The sequence below is a fragment of the Schistocerca serialis genome, chromosome 5 (genome assembly GCF_023864345.2).
Source record: "Schistocerca serialis cubense isolate TAMUIC-IGC-003099 chromosome 5, iqSchSeri2.2, whole genome shotgun sequence".
In the NCBI taxonomy this organism is placed as follows: Eukaryota; Metazoa; Arthropoda; class Insecta; order Orthoptera; family Acrididae; genus Schistocerca; species Schistocerca serialis.
Window position 1 is genome coordinate 215,474,687 of NC_064642.1, and position 21,386 is coordinate 215,496,072.

General features: G+C 39.6%; 1 protein-coding gene across 1 annotated transcript in view; it reads right to left on the reverse strand.

Moving 5' to 3' along the window:
- Positions 1–10,534: 10,534 nt before the first annotated feature.
- LOC126481320 (aldehyde dehydrogenase 1A1-like) overlaps positions 10,535–21,386 on the reverse strand; it is a 96,583-nt gene continuing 85,731 nt past the window's right edge. The window contains exons 10-12 of the mRNA XM_050104983.1: positions 14,033–14,190; positions 10,832–10,906; positions 10,535–10,751 (exon numbers count right to left, since the gene is read on the reverse strand). Of these exons, the coding sequence (XP_049960940.1) occupies positions 10,682–10,751; positions 10,832–10,906; positions 14,033–14,190 (303 nt within the window). The 3' untranslated portion in view covers positions 10,535–10,681. The remainder of the gene's footprint in view (positions 10,752–10,831; positions 10,907–14,032; positions 14,191–21,386) is intronic.

The following is a 21,386-nucleotide window of genomic DNA, read 5'->3' on the forward strand; positions in this document are numbered from 1 at the left end:
TGTTATAATTTATAAGTACTAGTTCTGAATGTACAGTTAAAATTAATTTTTATAGAAACATTTGAAATTATGAATTATTTACACACTTAAAATTTCTATTATTGATTATGCAATCCTATAGTATTTACTATGTTTATTTCTCGATTCGTTTGTGAAATAATAATTGAAATTAATAATGTAATGAAAACTAGTAGGAATAATTTTTTAAGAAAAATTGTAAACCCTTTGGAATATTGTTAATTCTGCAGAGTGTGAGTTTTTTACGCTTGCCTCTGATGTGATCAGATCTATTTTTGTATAATAGGTGCAAACAATTTAATTTCAGCTTTGTTAATGTGAAAAATCAAAATACTGTATGATATACTAAAATGTGAGAAAATCAGTGGAAAATATATTTATGTAAAAAAAAATTTCTGCAACAACAATCTTCCAATTTATTTAGTTCAAACCAACCATGAGGACCTGATGTTAGATTTTCAGCCTCAAGAATCAAACCCCTAGACAAGAAGAACTGGAGCCATCTCAACATGACAAGCTAAGTAAACTTGAAAGTTTATTGTATTCTTCGTTCCTCACAAATCTTCATAAAAGACTTTGCTTATTAATTACTTGGACTGCGCATTGTTTAATGTGGACAATAGATGAAAGAAGGAAGGAGAGGAGAGTTACATCTTCTTCATTTGGAAGAGACCAAGCCTGACATGGATTAGGCTTGGTCACTGACTCATTTCCCTTGTCCTTTAAATCTGTTTTCATTTCACTGTATAGAAGTGATGTAGAACCACTCATCCGTACTTTAGTGCCAAAGTCTAATGCTGCTTTTCTAATAAATTCCAGAATTCTTTCACTTGCATAGTATTTATCAAGACTGTTCAGGTGAAGGCCGTGTATTGTGTGGAATCTACTTCATAATCTGCTTATATCCACAAATAATACATTTGTATGTTTCTTCCAAATGTGAAACATAGTTTCATTTGCTTTTCTTACTTTTACATCGACACAGGACCACTTAAGTAGATCGTGCCTGTGGGGCACTGAGGAAAGTAAGACATGACTGTTTCTTAAACAATGCAATGTTTACTAATGATAAGCACAAACTGAGATGCATTTAGCATGTGTGATGTGACACAATTTCAATAAATGATGCATAGGTTCCACATGTCTGGTGCAGACCTGTGCATATTGAGATGAGCATGACGACTGTGCCCTTCAGTCAGGGTGACACACATATGTGGGATACTACATAATATGTATCATGTAATACAATGTCAAGGGATGAATTTGCTAATACTAATCCTGTTAATCCACCAATCATGAATAGGAAAATGAACCCTAGAGACACCAGTTACTGACCTACTGCCTGCCAAACTGACAATATGTGATTTGCGAATAAAATAGTTATTATTGATAGACTTGAGTTTCAAATCAGATTCAGATGCTAATGCTGAAGATAAAGTGTTGCCTTATTCATTAATGAATAAAAAATAAATATCATTCAGTAAATATATTTTGTTTGAAAGGAAAAAACATGGACAATTTCAAACTATGACTAAGATGAGTGGTGCTGATTGTACAAATTAGTCCAGAATTACTAGAAAGCAGTTTTCTGAAGTAAAAGGAATCACACAGCACGCCATTAACTCGAAGGGATGTAACGGACAGGAGCCAACTGTATGTGAACAAAAACTGTCAGTATTTTTGAGGCAGGTGATGAACACTGACATTCAATCAGGCATGTGTCGCATCCCACATCTGATTGATTGACTTGGCTGACAATTTCAAATGCAACATATTTGTCATGTGCTGTGTTGTTGTGGTCTTCAGTCCTGAGACTGGTTTGATGCAGCTCTCCATGCTACTCTATCCTGTGCAAGCTTCTTCATCTCCCAGTACCTACTGCAACCTACATCCTTCTGAATCTGCTTAGTGTATTGATCTCTTGGTCTCCCTCTATGATTTTTACCCTCCACGCTGCCTCCAATGCTAAATTTGTGATCCCTTGTCATAAACAGATAAATATACAATGTTCATATCTAACCAATAAAAGAAATACTGATACACTTATTCCAGAATCATAACTGAATGTGAACTCTAAATATATAGTCAACATTCACAGTCTGAAAGCCATAAAAGATTCTCTATGATCCCATACGTGTTATGGTGCCACATCGCCTAAGCAAATTTCTGCAGCAAATAGTTTTACCTGAGCACATTGTGTTCAGTGTGATTACAAGTCACATTCATGAACATGCTATGTTATCAACCACACAACTCAAAATCACACTCTACTCAGTTCTTCACAGCAAAACATACATTACAAATGAAAATGATTCCTTAAATAAAGAAAAATACTTTTTCTAATTCCCAGCTGAGGATTGCTTTAGCACAATTCCATAAATTTACCTTCAGAGATAGAAAGCAGAAATAATGGATAACTTAGCAATCAACTAATGCAATTAGATCTTGCCTAATAATCTTATAACAGCTCACTAGTTTAAATTCTTAAAGGTAATTGATGTCTGAATATATGTTAATGTGAATACTGTTAAAATAGATAACAACTTTAGGAATGCACAAGTTTGAGAAGGATTAGAAGAAGTTTATCAAGACAGTGTCTTTAGTTCATCTCTGATAGATTGCTCTGTTTACCTTAATGTCACTACATCATATTGCAATGGTTCCAACATGGCACAACCTTCTGAAACAAGTCCAAACCCCATTAAAATGTTGTTGTTGTTGTTGTCTTCAGTCCTGAGACTGGTTTGATACAGCTCTCCATGCTGCTCTATCCTGTGCAAGCTTCTTCATTTGCCAGTACTTACTGCAACCTACATCCTTCTGAATCTGCTCAGTGTATTCATCTCTTGGTCTCCCTCTACGATTTTTACCCTCCACGCCACCCTCCAATGCTAAATTTGTGATCCCTTGATGCCTCAGAACATGTCCTACCAACTGGTCCCTTCTTCTTGTCAAGTTGTGCCACAAACTTCTCTTCTCCCCAATTCTATTCAATACCTCCTCATTAGTTATGTGATCTACCCGTCTAATCTTCAGCATTCTTCTGTAGCACCACATTTCGAAAGCTTCTATTCTCTTCTTGTCCAAACTATTTATCGTCCATGTTTCACTTCCATACACTCCATACAAATACTCTCAAAAACAAATTAAAATACATGAGGAGAATCAGATTAAAATTCAGCACGTTATGGGGAGCCCAGTGCATCAACTTTACTAGAGTTTGACACTTCTGATAAACACAGTTTTGCAACACCTCCGTACACAATCTCCACAAAAGCTTCTACTTTAAGCTTAATCCAAAAGTTCTAAAACAGTATTACTACAGAGCACCACCAGAATATTTCCAGATTACTTCCATAGAAAATTGGGAAATTTGTTAGTGATGAGCATGATAAGACAGCCTATGAAACATTACTAAATGTCTTCTCTGAGAACTACCTATAACACATAGTTAGGAACCCCACTCATGGTGGAAATATATTGTATCAAATGACAATGAGTAGACCCATGCACTGTGCTCCAGCAGGTTGCAGCGAGCAGGTGTGGATCATGGAGAGAATGCCTGCAACTGCCGGTGGAGGGGGAAGGCTACAGTCATGAATACTGGACTAGATCCACTTGAAGAGCAGTCTCAGATCGCACCTGATTAAAATTACAAGCTACATTACCAAAATATCGTGCAAGAATGACGCTGATATCTGGCAGAACACCCGACAACCCAAGATGTCATTAGATCACCAGCAGAGCCTGAAGAGTTACATCAGAAGACTCGATGGGGAGGAGGTGTACCATAAAATCGAGAAGCTGGACAAGCTTCGACAGAGGAAAGGGAGGATGCTGAGTTCCATCAGGTTTTTGCTGAGATGTTGAGATGGAGAAGTGGTACCAGTATTCGCCAGAATTAAACATCACTTCAACTCCAGAGCGGCAAACAAGATAAAATGCCGAGTGAGCATGGCACTAGTGAGAGAGAGGATCCAAGGTATGCACCACAGATTGGGTGTTGTAGCAAGGGAGCTGTTACACCTTCATCTGTACATGACAGCCTCCTTAACAGAGGAAGATTGGAACTGGGTAAACTACACCTCCTGGTCTTTAGCAGAGTGTGCCAGAAGGAATGCCTCATCTAGCCAATCTGCAAAGTTTGACTGCATGAGCAAGAAAGCACAGCAGATGGAGGAGACTCACACTGAGATGAACCTAAGTGGCACACAGTTTGATGACACAACCTTAAAGGTACTCAGCAAGGTTCTCAAATTTTGCACCAACCGCTAGAAATGTGCCCATTTCAGGTTTAAACAGTGCAATAGAGCAAGTTACAGCCACACTTCCACCTAATGTGACAGAGGAAGTCTGCTGAAAGACTTGCAGGTCTCTCACCTATGCCAAGCCTCCAAAATCGAACATCACAACTGAGGAGAGGCATGCACTCAAGAAGCTCTGGGAAGACAACAGTATTGTATTACTGGCAGCAGACAAAGGGAGTTCTACAGGCATTCTACAGCAGGTGGATTATGATGAGGAAATATGCCAACTGCTATGGGACACTACATATCGAACCTTGGAGTGTGTCCCCACTGATAAGGTGGACAAGAAGACCAAGGCTCTTCGGACGGAGATGGGGTTGCCTGATAAGATCATCAGACAACATCGGGCAAAAGCACCAGTGCCACCTAGACTTTATGGTTTTCTCAAAATACACAAGGACGGCATGCCCCAAACACTCAATTGTCAGTAATATTGGGGCACCTACGTATGCTACAGCCAAGTACTTGAAAGATCTGCTGTCTCTGTATGTGGGGAAATGTGTTCACCACATCCAAAACTCAGAAGACTTCCTGCAACGCCTCAAGCAACTACGCATCACAGATTCGGACATCATGGTTAGTTTAGATGTGGTATCACTGTTCCCTAGGATCCCACTGAAAGACTCACTAGAATTGATTGTGGAAAAATTTGACGGTGCTCTGTTGGACCTGTTCAGGCATACACTGACATCCATGTATTTCCTGTATGGGAACCAATATTATGAGCAAACTCAAGTGTAGCTGTGGGCAGCCCACTGTCTCTTGTGTTTGCCAAATGTTCATGGAGAGATTTGAAGAGAGGGCATTAGAGACAGCCTGATTTAAACCCACATGCTTCTTCAGGTATGTGGACGTCACCTTCATGATCTGGCCACATGGGAAGGACAGTCTCAATGAGTTCCTTGAACATCTGGACTCTTGCCGCCCAAATATCAAGTTCACCATAGAACTGGAGAAGAATGCCCAGCTTCTGTTTCTGGATTTACTAGTTAAAAGGAAAGTGGATGGATCAATCGGCCACAGTGTGTATCGAAAACCCACACACACTGATTTATATCTGCAGGCCAGCAGCTGTCACCAACCTGCACAGAAGGACAGGGTTCTTAAGACATTGGTCCGTAGAGCACGTACCCTGTCAGACCAAGAGAATCTACCAACAGAAATAGAGCATCTTAAAACAGTGTTCTGTAAAATTTGATATACTACCAAACAAACTGAGATGGCACTCCAACCAGTCAGTACACGACAGGTTCCAGAAGCAGAGCAAGATGAAGCAAAGAAGGTGGCGTATCTGCCCTATGCTGGTTCTGTTTCTTCCAGAATCAGTAGGATCCTCTGTAAACACATCAATTGTGTTTTCTGTTCATCCAGCAAGATAGGGGGACTGGAGGGAAATGTTAAAGATGACCTGGGGTTACGGAAACAAGGCATTTACAACATTTCAATGTGGCATGTCCTACATTGGCCAGACAACAAGGAAATTGGATATCAGATGCAAGGAACATCAAAGGCACATAGATTAAGACAGGTGATGAAATCAGCCATTGCTGAACATTGTCTGGAACTAGATCATGTCATGAATTATGATGAAACCAAGATTCTAACACAGACACCCAGATTTTGGGACAATGTTATAAGGGAATCGATAAAGGTAAATGTAACTGACAATCTCATGAAATGAGACATGGGGTACCAGCTAAGCAGAGCCTTGAACCCTGCTCTGGAATAGTTGAAGGAGCAATGGGGAGAGCTGCAGCACTACATGAATAGAAGAACTGAAGGCGTGGATATAGAAAACAATTTCCAGACAGAGTGCCAGGCTCACCGGACCAAAGGCAGAACATCCAGGAGCAGGTCCGATGGGCACAGACTGCAGAGGGAACATCCGGAACTGCAGCAGACAACGCCCCAGAAGATTGCATGGAGTGGGAGAGGACCACAGGGAGAACACTTGGCAACACAGACAGAACTCCAAATGCACCAGGCCGAAGATGGAACACCCAGTAGTGGGTCTGGTGTGTGCGGAACACAGAGGGAATGCCCTGAACTGCAGTGGATGGGAAAGGAAATGGCAGTACTCCAGCAAGTTGCAGCAAGCAGGCGCGGACCGCAGAGTGAATGCCTGCAACTGCTGGAGGAGGGCAAAGGCCGCAGACATAATTACTGGACCAGGTCCATTTGAGGAGCAGTCTCAGGTCACACCTGATGAAGGTTACGAGCTATATTATTGAAATATCATGCAAGAGAAACCCTGATATCTGGCAGAACACCCGACAACCCTAGATGTCATTAGATCACCAGGAAAGCCTGAAGGTGTACTTCTCCCAAGTTGTTTATTGACTTAAGTGTTTTTCACCAAGTGCTCCAGATGCAGGTTGATACACGTGCTGCAGTGATGTTTTTGAATTCTCAAACTTATGTGACTTGAGGCTCAATGACATTGACATTCATCACATAGGAGCTGGTAAGTTATAACAGACAGAACATTGTACTGTTGGAACAATTTAAAGCATCTGCCTCTTCCACGTCAGTGGTTCATTCCATCACGTTTTTGGTGGTTGCTGATGCCAGTGTTGAGAACATTTTTCAGGATGGATACATTTTAGGCATTTGGATTTTATATTACTGATACAGTTCACATTGAACCTGATCAGGTATCATATTCTCCACTGGAATCACTGTGTGATGAATTTTCGGACTTGGATTCAGAAGAAATAGGGTGTGCTACAATTTTTTTTCATCAAATGTTTTTGGAATTCACTGCTTAGCTTCATCTTTGTTGTACACACCCTATTCCTGTCACCCTGAAAGATCAGGTGAGAGCAGAATTGAAAAGACTTCAATCTCTAGGAATGTGCAACCTGTTATGGCTAGTGATTGGTCATCTCTGGTGGTTATAGCTCATAAGCCATCAAAGAAACTTCACCTCTGTGGTGACTTCAGTACTACTGTCATTGCACAGTCAATCACGGATATGTATCCCCTCCCATGCCGGGAGGAACTGTTGGTAAAAATACCGCGTGGCCAGTATTTTTCTTAAATTGATTTGTCTGGAGCGTACCTGCAGGTTCCTGTGGACGAATAGCCTCTGCAAGTTCTGGTTTTGAATACTCCTTCTGGTTCCTATCAATATTTGCACGTTCCTTTTGGTATGGCTAGAGCCCCTTCTATTTTCCAATGATATTTATACCAAATGATTACGCATGTGATGGGTGGCATTAATTATCTGGATGTTACTGTTGTCACTGGCTCCTCTCCTTGAAAAATTTGTGCACTTTTTTTCTGTCTTACAGTCCACAGGCATACTGCATAACCTTGCAAAATCTCATTGTTTTTAACCTTCTATTGTTTGTTTGGGGTTCAAAGTCTCAAGGATGGGGTTCACCCTATGAAAGACCACATTTCCTTACCTGACAAGCCAGCACACCATCTACAATGCTGGGCACTGTTCTTGTCTTGCTACAATTAGGATATCCATTTTTGACCTACATCCATACTACCGTAATGCAGACACTTTGACTTGCTTTCCTGTGGGTCCTGATCCCAACTTTGATAATGAAGAACTGTTTTGCTTCCATCTTGATACTGAAACCACAAGCCAAGATTGAGGGTTTCTCAGTTACAAGTTCATGCATAGCAGCTGCCAACCTGGTTCTCCATCAGGTGGTTCAGTTTGTTCAACAGGGCTGGCCAGACAAACTGCTTGGTAGGGCTTTGGACCCTATGCATGGCTATTTTCCCTTATGGTATTGCCTCTCAGTTTTTGACAGTGTTTTGCTGTTGTCCATGGGAGATCGATATGCCGGGGCAGTCATTTCTGCCACATTATGGCACGAGTTTCTACGCCTTCTCCACCAGGGTCATTGGGTAGTTTTGGCATTAAACTGATAGCTGGGAAACACGTTTTTTGGCCATGGATTGATGGTGAAATTATCCGTTATGTTGTGGCTTGTGAGCAGTGTGCCTGGCAGCAGGCAGCTCCCAGGGCATCTCTGTCAACCTGACCTGCTCCACACCAACCATGGGAGTGCATTCATGAAGACTTTACAGGCCTCTTCTTGAATACCTATTGGCTCTTGGTGGTGGATGCATTTCCCCAGTTTCCTTAGATTCTCTGGTGTGTGTTGACACCAGCTGAGGTCACAATTTGCACACTTTTGAGGATTTTTTTTTTTTTTCTTTTTTTTTTTATTCAGTGGTTGCCTTGTACCTTACTTTCTGCCTGCTAATGGTCACCAGTTCATTTCACACACCTTTCAATTATTTTGTTCCCATCACAGCATTTGTCATGTTAATGCTCCATTCTTCCACCATCAATCAAATGGCAAGGCAAAATGACCAGCGCATATATCCAGGTTCCAAATGAAAAAGTTTGTTGTGGATTCTTCACCAGACAACATCCTTCTCCGTTTTCTGAGAACCTACTATGGGTGAATGGAGACTAGCTGAGTTGCTTAATGGCTGGCAGCTATGCATGTTCCTCCACCTGCTGTGGCCTGCACTGCACCTGCTTTCGTCGGCTTTGTCCGGCAGCTTCGCACCGGGATCACCAGTGTGGGCACAAGGTTTTGGTTCCTGGCCCAAGTGGACAATTGCCATTGTTGTCTGCCGTTGGGTAGTGCACCATTTTGATCAGTTGCACTCCATCACCACAGGCCGCACCACTTCTCTCCGCCTCGAGCGCATTGTCGCCTGCTGTGGAGGCACCTCCATTCCATTGGCCATCTCCTCCCCATGCAGTACCCTGGGGCTCCAGCTTCCTGGTGCAAAGTGCCTCTCCACCACATCATCTGCCAGCAACTTGCACATATATAAGCAAAGTACAGCAATGAATAACTCTAACCAGACATTCTAGTTTGTATTGAGCACATAAAATGTTCTGTGTTTTGTGGAGTTTCAAGAGGCTATCTCCATTATTGTTCATAGATTATGAATAAAGCCATATTTGTGCAACTTGGACTAGTTTTTTGTATTAGTTGGTTACTACACAATTGGAAACATGCACACGTGGCGGCAACACACTCAGTGCACTCACACTCACAGACACTAGTACGATATAGAAAAACCTTCTTTTAATGAGGGATCAATCTTACGACATAGAATGTGAAATATGATGTCACATTCAGTGCACTGAATACTGTTTCTCACCATGATTCTACACTTTCTGCAAAGATTATGATTAAGATTTTTAATCATGTTTATCAGCACTTGTCAGTCCCATTTGTGTTCATACTTAACATTTTACCCATTTGTGATTTAACACATATATTTCTTCCAGTAGAATTGTAATGATCTTGTGTGTACAGACCTTGTTGATAAATTTCTTACTGAGATTGTCTTTATCACAACTTGAGCATAACTAAATTTTTCATTTGATTCACTTTTGCACATTTAAAATGACATGCATTTTATCTTACCAGGACCACTATCATGATTAGGATTACAAATCTAGGCATAGTGGAAATGATGTCAACAGTGATCACACTGGGAAATGCCAATCACCATGTTGCAGCAAATGGAAAAAGAAGCTAAGTTACTTAACAGGTCACAGATTGTCGAACACTATCCTGTGAAAACCTACTTGTTCAGTTTATAGCAATGAACCTAAAAATGTTATCAACTCCTTATATATCTGTTACTGCCATAAGGATCCCAAACACAAGATTAGATGAATTAAAACACCCACAGAAGCATTTAAGCCGCATCCTTCCTGTGAGTCATGTGTGAAAGGAAAGGGAGAAAGTCCTAATAACTAGCACTATGAGACTGAACCTGTGCCATGCACCTGATACTGTTTACCCAGTAAAAAAGTTGATATCCCACAACTGAATAAAAATTTATCTGAGTTAAGGCCCATTGCTCTAAATTATAATAGAAGGTAAACTTAGGTACAAAAATGAATTACGTCTCACTACTTGTGTATTGCAATAAAGATTCTATAATAGCAGACTCTATACAGTATTCAGTGACATAAAATTAAGTCTGGAATCTTATTATTTTTTCATCGTCTCATGAAACTCTTACAGTTTTATAAAAGTGAAATGGGCTACTGCCTTTGTATGGCAAGAAGTAATACTTAATAGCAATCCATTAATGCTTCTTCATTTGGTTAAATGACAGTTGAAATTCAGAGTAATGACAGACATGGTTCAGAGTAATGACAGACATGGAGCAGTACCAGCACGCTAAATAAAATGAATACACTAGACTATAAATTAGGAAACAGTTTATTAAAAATTGCAAATGATTTACTTCATTAGAAATTATCCTGAGAAATAATAATTTTAACAAAGAATACTGCTGGTTCTGTAATATTATAAAAGCAGCAAAGCCTTGTTTCATTTCTTGGAAACACTTCAAGACTTGGATGGGAGCTTCACAGAAACTGTCTTCACTTCTAAGTACTCATGTAGTGTTTCTTCTCCCCTGCAAAAAGTTAAATTTGTCATTAAAAAATATTTCTGTTCAGTAACTCATGTTATTTAAAAGGATTATTTTTTACTTACATTTCCCTACCAATTCCAGACTCTTTATATCCACCAAATGGTGCCTGAACAGGAATAACAAGGAAGCAGTTGACCCTTAAAATAATACAATGAATTTATCAATCATTACACTGAACGCAGAAAGCACATAGCATTTGAGAACAAATGTTATAAGGTACACAATTTTCTAGCACATTTCTATTACTTTATACACTATCATAAAATTGTACCATGACAGTGTGAGAAGAATGGTTCAACTAACTGTTCTGTGACTAATGTGGTCACACAGTCTCTCAAAAGAATGAAATATCTGTAATGTTATAAAAAGATGGCATGACAGCTTTAGGATGTACAGAGCAGTTACAACATGGGAAGGTGTCAGTGCCTTGTCTCTGTATGTCTGCTAAACTGAGTTTCTCTATAACCTTTATTACACAGAATGGCCTCCCTCACCCACTTCCTCTTACTATATGAGCCTTCTGCATTGTAGCAGACTTTGTAAAAATATGTGCATTTTCAAGAACACGTTCCTCAACTCACAAAGCCAATAGTCTGGCATAATTATATTCATGTACATTAAAAAATATGTTTCTGGAACTTATGGATCCCAACCTAAAAGACAAATTTTCATCTTTTTGCAGAAACATTTTGCCTGAAGTGCCTGTTATTTAATGATCTGCAATTCAATAAAGCTGATCATGTTAGATTACGGATATGAGACCATTCCTTGCAATAAATAATGTTTAATGGAAGGTTTTTGTATGAATTAGCTTGAGGTTAAAAGTGTGCTCTGTGGATTTCCAATATTTGTTGCATACATATATTGGTTTGCCTTTCTTTAACCTAGCATCTAACATAAGTTGTGGAGGAAATATTGTCTTACATATTCCTGTATTTCACTGGAAGCCAAACAGATCTTCCCTAAGGTACACCTCTACCAGTTTTTCTATTCTTCAATAATTTGTGTCAGTATGTATTTCGCAAACATGACTTATTAAACTTATGGTTTGGTAGTACTCATACCTTTTTGCACCCACATCTTTGAAATTGAAATTACTAAGTTCTTCTTGAAGTCCAAGTTTATTTCACTTGTCATGTATATCTCACATACAGTTATGTCATGATTCCCAAGGATCTTAATATTTCTGAGGAAATGTCATCTATGCTGTGGACCTTGTTTTGAAAAAGTTCTTTCAATTTGGTTCATACTGGTTTCCCACCAGAGCTTGTAACATTAATTAAGGTGGGTCTATTTTCTCAAAAGGTGTCTTTAATTTTCATACAAGTGGCTTCTGTTTGTCTCATAATCATGTATGTTTCTACAGCTGTATATTTCTCTAACCATTCCTGCTATGGTATTTTGTGCTTTCTGTCAGTTTCATTTCTTAAAAGCTGTCTTCCCTTTTGCCTACCTCATTTCTTACATTTTTAAATTTTTTACATTTGTAAATTAAATTCAGTATCTCTTGTGTACCCAAGGATTTCTTCTGGACCTTGCCTCTTTGCCAATTTAGTGTTCTACTGCCATTACTATTCCAGTTCCCAAAGCTCCTCAATCATATTCTTCTATATCCCTTTCCCTTGTTGTAGCCAATCACTGCCCAGTGCTTCCTTTGAAACTCTCAATAAGCTCTGCATTTTTACTTTATCCACTTCCCACCTCCTTAACTTCCTACCTTTCAGATTCAATTTACAATTATGGTCTGAGTCCACACCTGCCCCTGGAAAAGTTTTGCAGTTTAAAATCTGGTTTCAAAAATTCCTGCCTTACCAGTAGGCAATCTATCTGAAACTTCTGCTCTTTCCTGATCTCTTCTGTGTAATGATAGTAATGGCAAATAAGGAATAATAGAAAAGGAAAACTAAGACTATGAACTGACAACATTAATCAGTTTGTCGAAATTCTAACAAGGGAAACTCCCGATTACATCCCCCATCAGATTTGATTGTGAGAGGGCCCAGTGGACAGCCCGTCAAAAATGAACACAGATCAAGCATGGAAACAGGAAGAATGTGAACTGGACTGTGAAAAAAAGCAACATAGAAACAGTGAATAGTCCAAGAGCAAGAAGTGCAATATAGAGGTAGTGGAATGCAAATGGCATCATGGTTAAGTGGCTACAGTGCTGGACTGCCGGTGAGCAGGTGAACTCTGTTCAAACTTCCATTATGCTAAATTATTATTATTATTATTATTTCCACCATTTGCTTTATTCAAATTTGTGTCTGTGTCATAGTGTAATGTCCATTTGTAACAGAAAGGCATAAGGTAGTGAGACAGGGACCTATAATGACATTTGATTCTGCACAACTACTCTATTAGCAGCTGAAAGGAAGTGGCTTTCAAATGGGAACCACAAACATTTGATGACAAAGGTGACAAGTCAACCAAATCCTCTACAGGAAACGATGTCTGGTGTGTCATACATGGCATTAGTGACAGTATGTCTGTCACGCAATAGGAATCTCTTATAGACGCACCTAATTTGTATGCATGGTAAATGAGTGAGATAGGCATCCTTGCTTAATATACATGTTCGTATGAATGTGAAAACTCCCCAGAGAAAAGATGAAAACATAATAGTCTGTCACATAAGCTGCACTGTTTCTCTGTGCACTGTCAAAACATACGGTGTTAACATTTTTGAAGTCACATTCCATTTTAGAAGTCCTGACTCTTGAATTTATTAGCTGTAACATAGTTCACATGCATTTATTTGTTGTTTTATTTTCTGTGAGACATCTATGTTGTATCTTGCTTGCTCTCACTATTCATCACATTTACTTGCGATGGTAATGTAATCTTACCACCTGACTCATTTTCTGTAACCAATGTATAGTATGACAACTACCAAGAGTACAGAAAGGCATTCTGATACCATCACCACTTACCCACCATGTTATGGCTGTTTCAGCTTGCTCTTTATTCCACTTCTTGTCCTCAAACCATTCACTGTTTATATTTTGCTTTTTTTCACAGTTGAGTACACCTTTTTCTTGTTTTCATGTGTGTCCACTGAACTATCTTACCACTAAATCTGAAGGGGGTGCAATGTGGAGTTTTCCTTGTAAGAAACAACTGAGACACCTGAGATCATGTGGAGATAAATAAAATAAACTTTTGTTCTGGAGCACAATAACATATGTTTGACTCAGTAACATAACAATAACATTAATTCACACATTAAAAAGTATGAGGAATACACATATATTGAAACTCACCAAATACTCCCAGCCTCTAAAGCATTTGCACAAGTGAGTGCACTATTGATATCCTTTGTCAAGATTCCAGCAGCCAACCCATAAGAAGTATTGTTTGCTCTTTCAATGGCTTCCTCAAGAGTTTTGAATTTTAAAATACTCTGAACTGGTCCAAATATCTGAAACAGCAACATTTTGAATGTTTTCAAACTTTAAATGATGTATAAATCTACTGTAAATGATCATTTGTTTTCAAAGCTCTATATTCTCCAAAGTATTATGTATACAAATGTGACTGGTGCATGAATAGAACTGTAAGCTCAACAAGTTTGCATTTTTCACTCCACAAATGTTCTACGAGTGCTCCTCTGCCCACATGATATACGTCCAAGTGGTAATCAAGTTTGTTCTGTACCTTACATAGTATACTGTCAATGGTCATCAAAGCAGCATTAATGTTTTCTCTGAGCTGTTCCAATGTTCTTGACAGTGGGGGTACATAAACATAGTCCTTAACATACCACCATACAAAAACTGTCACAAAGCATTAGTTCATGTGATCTGGGGGACCACTATGCCCAATCCAGCAATGCAGAATTTCATCATTTGTGTAGTGCCAAACATAAATGCTCCAATGAGAGGGTGCCTCTTCTTGTTGGAAGATGAAATTCTCAGAATCAGAACTCATTTGTGGAAACAACCACAACTGCAACATATCAAAGTAAGAGGTAGCCATCACAGTCTTCTCACAGGAGAAAAATGGCCTATACAGAATTGTCTGTGACATTATGCAGAAAAAATTGATCTCTGGCAAATCTCATCCCTGCACCACAATTTCATGAAGATTTTAAGTGCACCACACACTCATATTGTGGTGAATCGGAGGTTGCTTCATTGCTGCATATTAGCTTGGAGGTTGAATGTCTATCCTCGAGTGCTTCCTACATTGTGATGCAAAACTGAAGGTGCCACTCATGATCTTCTGATTTTAATTGTTGCATGACTGCAGACAGTATGTGCCAAAAAGTAAACACCATCACAAAACCTTCCACACAGTTTGCTGCGGTATTCAAGTTCATGACTTGCTGGCTTGCATGGATCATCGATTTTTTTGGACTGCATACAAAACATTCTCTCACCCTCTCCATGGTTGCATCTGGCACACTTGGTCAACCAAGACAACCAGACCATTTACAGAGACAACCAGTGTCCATAAACCGTCAATAACAACACGCAATCCTCTGTTTACATGGCAGTTCTTTTCCATAATTTCTTCTGAATGCACACTGCACTGTTGTAGTAGACAAACATCACACATATGCCAACACACAAAAAATCTTTCTTGCTTTGAAGCCATATTGTCAGGACAGTACACTCATTATGTCAACTGGTGGGCATAAGGCAAAACTGGTGCATTTATGGTTCGATCATCCATCAGTCATCTCTGTACTTGTAATACTTTGGAAAATATAAAACTTTTAAAATAAATGAATCATTTATAATAGCACTGTATTTTGGAGAGAAGCTCTATCATTATTTTTACTGGCAATGTCAATTAATGCAACATACTTAATTATAATGGGAGTAGGAAAAGCTTAAATTAGAACAGAGGTGAAATTTGTGAATGTCTTCATTTTATAGTTATTGTACATTATCTTACAGTATACCTATCTGAGCATTCCTGTGTGTCGATACACCAACAAGGCAACAATTTTTTTTAGTAAGGCTATTGCATAAAAAGGAAAATATCATTCAAAAAATCACTTTGTTAACAGAGAGACAGACAGACAGGCCATCATTTATATTCAGGAGGCACAGCTGTTAATACAGCTGATAGAAATTGATATAAACACACAAAGAACAGTATTCCTAGCAGTAAGAGCTTTCCTGATCTGATCCAGAAACAAATCTCTTGGACAGTATCCAGGGGCCATGGCACGGGAGGTGGGGCTATGGGGGCTATAGTATAGTGTCCCTCCCTCTCCCCCCCCCCTCCTCCCATCCCCCAATGGAGTATCATATTACATGGATAAAATGACTTCACAAATCAGCAAATATATTACTTCAACAGATTCAATCTTTTTTTTTTTTTTTTTTTTTTTTTTTTTTTTTTTTTTTTTTTTTTTTTTTTTTATATATATATAGTCATGTAGCAGTATAGGTTGCAATGTATTTCAAATACATTTTAAGAATAAGAGTGGCAAATAGCTTACTATCTAAACCAATAAATAACATTTAACTTAAAATGGGTGTCTTTATTAATATTCATTGGATGTATATTAATGTATGAGTACCACTTACAATAATCAAGAAAGCTAAATGTGCCGGGTATGCCTACCAACACTTAAATTACTGACCCCAGACAAAAACTTTGAAATTGCCAAACATCTGGGTTAAATCGTATTATTTTCCCAGGCACACACATTCTGTAGATATGTTTTTACACTGAACTCCAAAAATTACCACAAACTACATTAAGCAACACCAAATTTTACAAGTTTGTCGGTGGAGGACCCCAACTCTCCTTTTGTTAAGCTATATTCCATTCCCCCCAACCCCCTCCCCTCCTCCCACCCCCACCCCCCACTAAGCCAACCCCCCCCCCCCCCCTCCAGACCAACTTCTAGAATCACCCGTGACAGTATCCACATCTTGCTCTCTGAGCAGCAAAGTTTTTACCTCCAAACCACTTAAAGCACTCTTTCCCAAACTTCTCATTACCCAATGCCATTCACAGCTTTAATGCCTGAATAGGTTACTGCTCTATCCATAGAGATATGAATTTCCTATTTTGAACTCTGAAATCAGAGCATTATTTCCTAATACTATCATTACACTACACAAGAGTTGCTTTCCATCACCCTCCTAACCTATGCAACATACCTGTTGACATATTTATTCCAATGTTCATATTCCCATTAACTGATCTCTCTTTAACACCTGCCTATGCAGAAATCCACAAACATATTTAGCTGCACCTCAGGAAAAAGTAAAACATTAAAAGGAGTGTCATATGTGAGACTGTTAGATGGCATTCATTCACTGCATAGTGTTTTACATAAGAACATCACTCGTCAAATTTCCAGAACACTTGAATGCTGTTAGACAATAAACCTATCTCCTTACTTAATCTTTCCCTCTACTCCAGAATACCATTTGCCTAAACTTTCTCCCCCTTTCTCTTTATACCTCATGAGCCTAGTTTCTGGGATAGACATGCCCCCTCCCTAATGCACCCACTTTTTCCTCTTTTTCACATCCTGAAGAAAAACTAGTTCAAAAGTAAGATGTGCCCTTTTGTTGATTTGTATATGTTTTTATCAGCTATACTGAGAATTGCATGACCTACAGGCTGTTGAAAATATTCTTCAGACTGGTAGCATAATTTATCAGTGCTAATAACTAAACAGCATAGATAGAGAATAATGTGCACTTCATTGACTTTTACTTAGAAAAATGATGTATGAATAGTACATAGATGACTGAATGTTTCAACATGTAAAAGTAAATATTTGTTGTACTAACTGAAAAAGTGGTTCATGGTGTGGACTCCTGTTGTCATGTCCTAGTTCATGAACCACGGGCAATATATGAGTGGCCAGGTAAGTGGTCCTGACAGTCGGGATACCAGTTACTTTGGAATAAGGCTGGGCATCTCAGATATATTCTGAGTCGTGGTCACCTTTGTGCTCAGACGGCAAAGACTACCAAATCCACCAGTTATTCTCTCAACCATTAGGGGTAAAACCCAATGGAACACGGGGCAAGTAAGGCTAGCAACCTGCTTTCCTGGTACTTTAAATATGATGCTGGCAAAAATCACAGCAAAATGCCTCGGACCTTTGGAGGTGACAGAGTCTCACCTCTAATTGACAAACCAGGGACTCCTAAGATATGACTCGGCAAACGAATGGTAACGAGATGGCGAGCTATTAATATCAATGGGGGCTACTCTGTGAAGAAGGTAGAGCTGGCAGAGGCTGCAAGTAAGATGGGGTTGGACGTTTTAGCTGTTAGTGACATTCAGGTAAGGGGTGAGAAAGAAGAGGAAGTGGGAGAATACAAGGTCTACCTGTCAGGAGTCAAAGCAAGAATAGCATAATGGGGTGAAGGGCTTTACATCAGGAAATAAATGAAACCCAGCGTAGTTGCAATAAGGTATGTAAACAAATGACTGATGTGGATAGATTTGAAAGTGTCTGCAAGAAAATTAGGATTGTGTCAGTATATTCGCATTGTGAAGGGACAGATTAAGATAAGATGGATAGTTTTTATGATGCACTCAGTAATGTAGTTGTTAGCGTAAAGGACAAGGACAGTGTTCTTGTCTTGGGTGATTTTAATGCCAGTATTGGAAATCGAACAGAAGGGTATGAAAAGGTTGTGGGTAAATTTGGAGAGGATATGGAGGCCAACAGGAACAGGAAACAACTCTTGGATGTCTGTGCCAGTATGGGCTTAGTAATCACAAACTCCTTTTTTAAACATAAGAACATTCACCGGTATACTTGGGAAGGCAGGGGAACCAGATCTGTCATTGACTATATAATAACAGATCAGGAATTCAGGAAGGCTGTGAGGGGCACGTGTGTATTCAGGGGATTCTTTGATGACACTGATCACTATTTAATCTGCAGTGAAATTGGTATTGTGAGGCCGAAAGTGCAGAAGGTCAGGTCCACATGTAGGAGGATAAGAGTGGAGAAACTTCAGGATAAGGAAATCAGGCACAAGTACATAACAGTGATCTCAGAAAGGTACCAGTTAGTTGAATGTAGTCAATTACAGTCATTGGAAAAGGAATGGACAAGGTACAGGGACACAGTACTAGAAGTGGCTAAGGAATGTCTTGGAACAGTAGTGTGTAATGGTAGGATGAAGCAAACAGCTTGGTGGAATGACACAGTCAAGGCAGCCTGTAAAAGGAAAAAGAGGGTGTGGTGTCACCGCCAGACACCACACTTGCTAGGTGGTAGCTTAAATCGGCCGCGGTCCATTTAGTACATGTCGGACCCATGTGTCGCCACTGTGTGATCGCAGACCGAGCGCCACCACAAGGCAGGTCTCGAGATACGATATAGCACTCGCCCCAGTTGTACGACGACTTTGCTAGCAACTACACTTACGAAGCCTTCTCTCATTTGCCGAGAGACAGTTAGAATAGCCTTCAGCTAAGTCCATGACTACGACCTAGCAAGGCGCCATTAACCGTATCTGAAGATAGTCTATCTGTATTATCAAGAGCGATGTACCACAAGGACGATATAAAGTTAAGTATTCGAGGAGCTGCATACTTTTCTTATTAGCATTCACTCCTTATCCTGTTCCAGAATTCACGCCCGTCTGCGTTAGATTTCAGCCTCCTCTATCTACAAGGTGTTGGCACATTACCAACACATCAGAGGGCATATCAAAAATGGCTACATACTAGAACTCAGGTAGACAGAGAACGTTATGTTGAAGAAAGGAACAAAGCCAAACAGATAACTCGAGCATCCAAGAAGAAACCTTGGGAAGACTTTGGAAACAGGTTGGAGACTTTGGATCAAGCTGCTGGAAAATCATTCTGGAGTGTAATTAGCAGTCTCCGAAAGGGAGGTAAGAAGGAAATGACAAGTATTTTGGACAGGTCAGGAAAACTGCTGGTGAATCCTGTTGATGCCTTGGGCAGATGGAGGGAATATTTTGAAGAGTTGCTCAATGTAGGTGAAAATACGATCAGTAATATTTCAGATTTTGATGTACAATGGGAAGGGAATGATGATGGAAATAGGATCACATTTGAGGAAGTGGAGAAAATGGTCAATAGAGTGCAGTGCAACAAAGCGGCTGGGGTGGATGAAATTAAGTCAGAACTCATCAAATACAGTGGAATGCCAGGTCTTAAATGGCTACACGGGATAATTGAAATGGTGTGGGAGTCGGGACAGGTTCCATCAGACTGGATGAAAGCAGTAATCACACCAATCTTTAAACATGGAAACAGAAAAGATTGCAACAACTACAGAGGTATCTCTTTAATCAGCGTTGTGGGTAAAATCTTCTCAGATATTGTTGAAAGGAAAGTGCGAGTATTAGTTGAGGACAAACTGGATGAAAATCAGTGTGGGTTTAGGCCTCTTAGAGGTTGTCAGGACCAGATCTTTAGCTTACGGCAAATAATGGAGAAGTGTTACGAGTGGAACAGGGAATTGTATCTATGCTTTATAGATCTAGAAAACGCATATGACCAGGTTCCTAGGAGGAAGTTATTGTCTGTTCTATGAGATTATGGAATAGGAGGCAAACTTTTGCAGGCAATTAAATGTCTTGACATAGGTAGTCAGGCAGCAGTTAGAATTGACGGTAAATTGAGTTCATGGTTCAGAGTAGTTTCAGGGGTAAGACAAGGCTGCAACCTGTCTCCACTGTTGTTCATATTATTTATGGGTCATATGTTGAAAACAATAGACTGGCTGGGTGAGATTAAGATATGTGAACACAAAATAAGCAGGCTCGCATATGCGGATGACTTAGTTGTGATGGCAGATTTGATTGAAAGTTTACAAAGTAATATTTCAGAGCTAGATCAGAAATGTAAGGACTATGGTATGAAGATTAGCATCTCCAAAACGAAAGTAATGTCAGTGGGAAAGAGAGATAAACAGATTGAGTTCCAAATAGGAGGAACAAAGTTAGAACAGGTGGACGGTTTCGTAGTTAGGATGCATATTCTCACAGGATGGCAACATAGTGAAAGAACTGGAAGTGAGGTGTAGCAAAGCTAATGCAGTGAGTGCTCAGCAATGATCTACTCTCTTCTGCAAGAAGGAAGTCAGTACCAAGACTAAATTATCTGTGCACCGTTCAATCTTTCGACTAACTTTGTTGTATGGGAGCGAAAGCTGGTTGGATCAGGTTGCCTTATCAGTAAGGTTGAGCTTACGGATAAGAAAGTAGCTAGGATGATTGCAGGTACTAGTAGATGGGAACAATGGCAGGAGGGTATCCACAATGAGGAAATCAAAGAAAAACTGGGAATGAACACTATAGATGTAGCAGTCAGGCTCAACAGGCTTAGGCGGTGGGGGCATGTCACACGCATGGGAGAAGCAAGGTTACCCAAGAGACTCATGGGTTCAGCAGTAGAGGGTGGGAGGAGTCAGGGTAGACCAAGGAGAAGGTACCTGGATTTGGTTAAGAATGATTTTGAAGTAGTAGGCTTAACATCAGAAGAGGCACCAATGTTAGTACTGAATAGGGGATCATGGAGGAATTTTATAATGGGGACTATGCTCCAGACTGAACACTGAACACTGAAAGGCATAATCAGTCTTAAATGATGATGATGATGATGACTGAAAAAGTAATTAGTTATGGTTATTGTATTGACAAT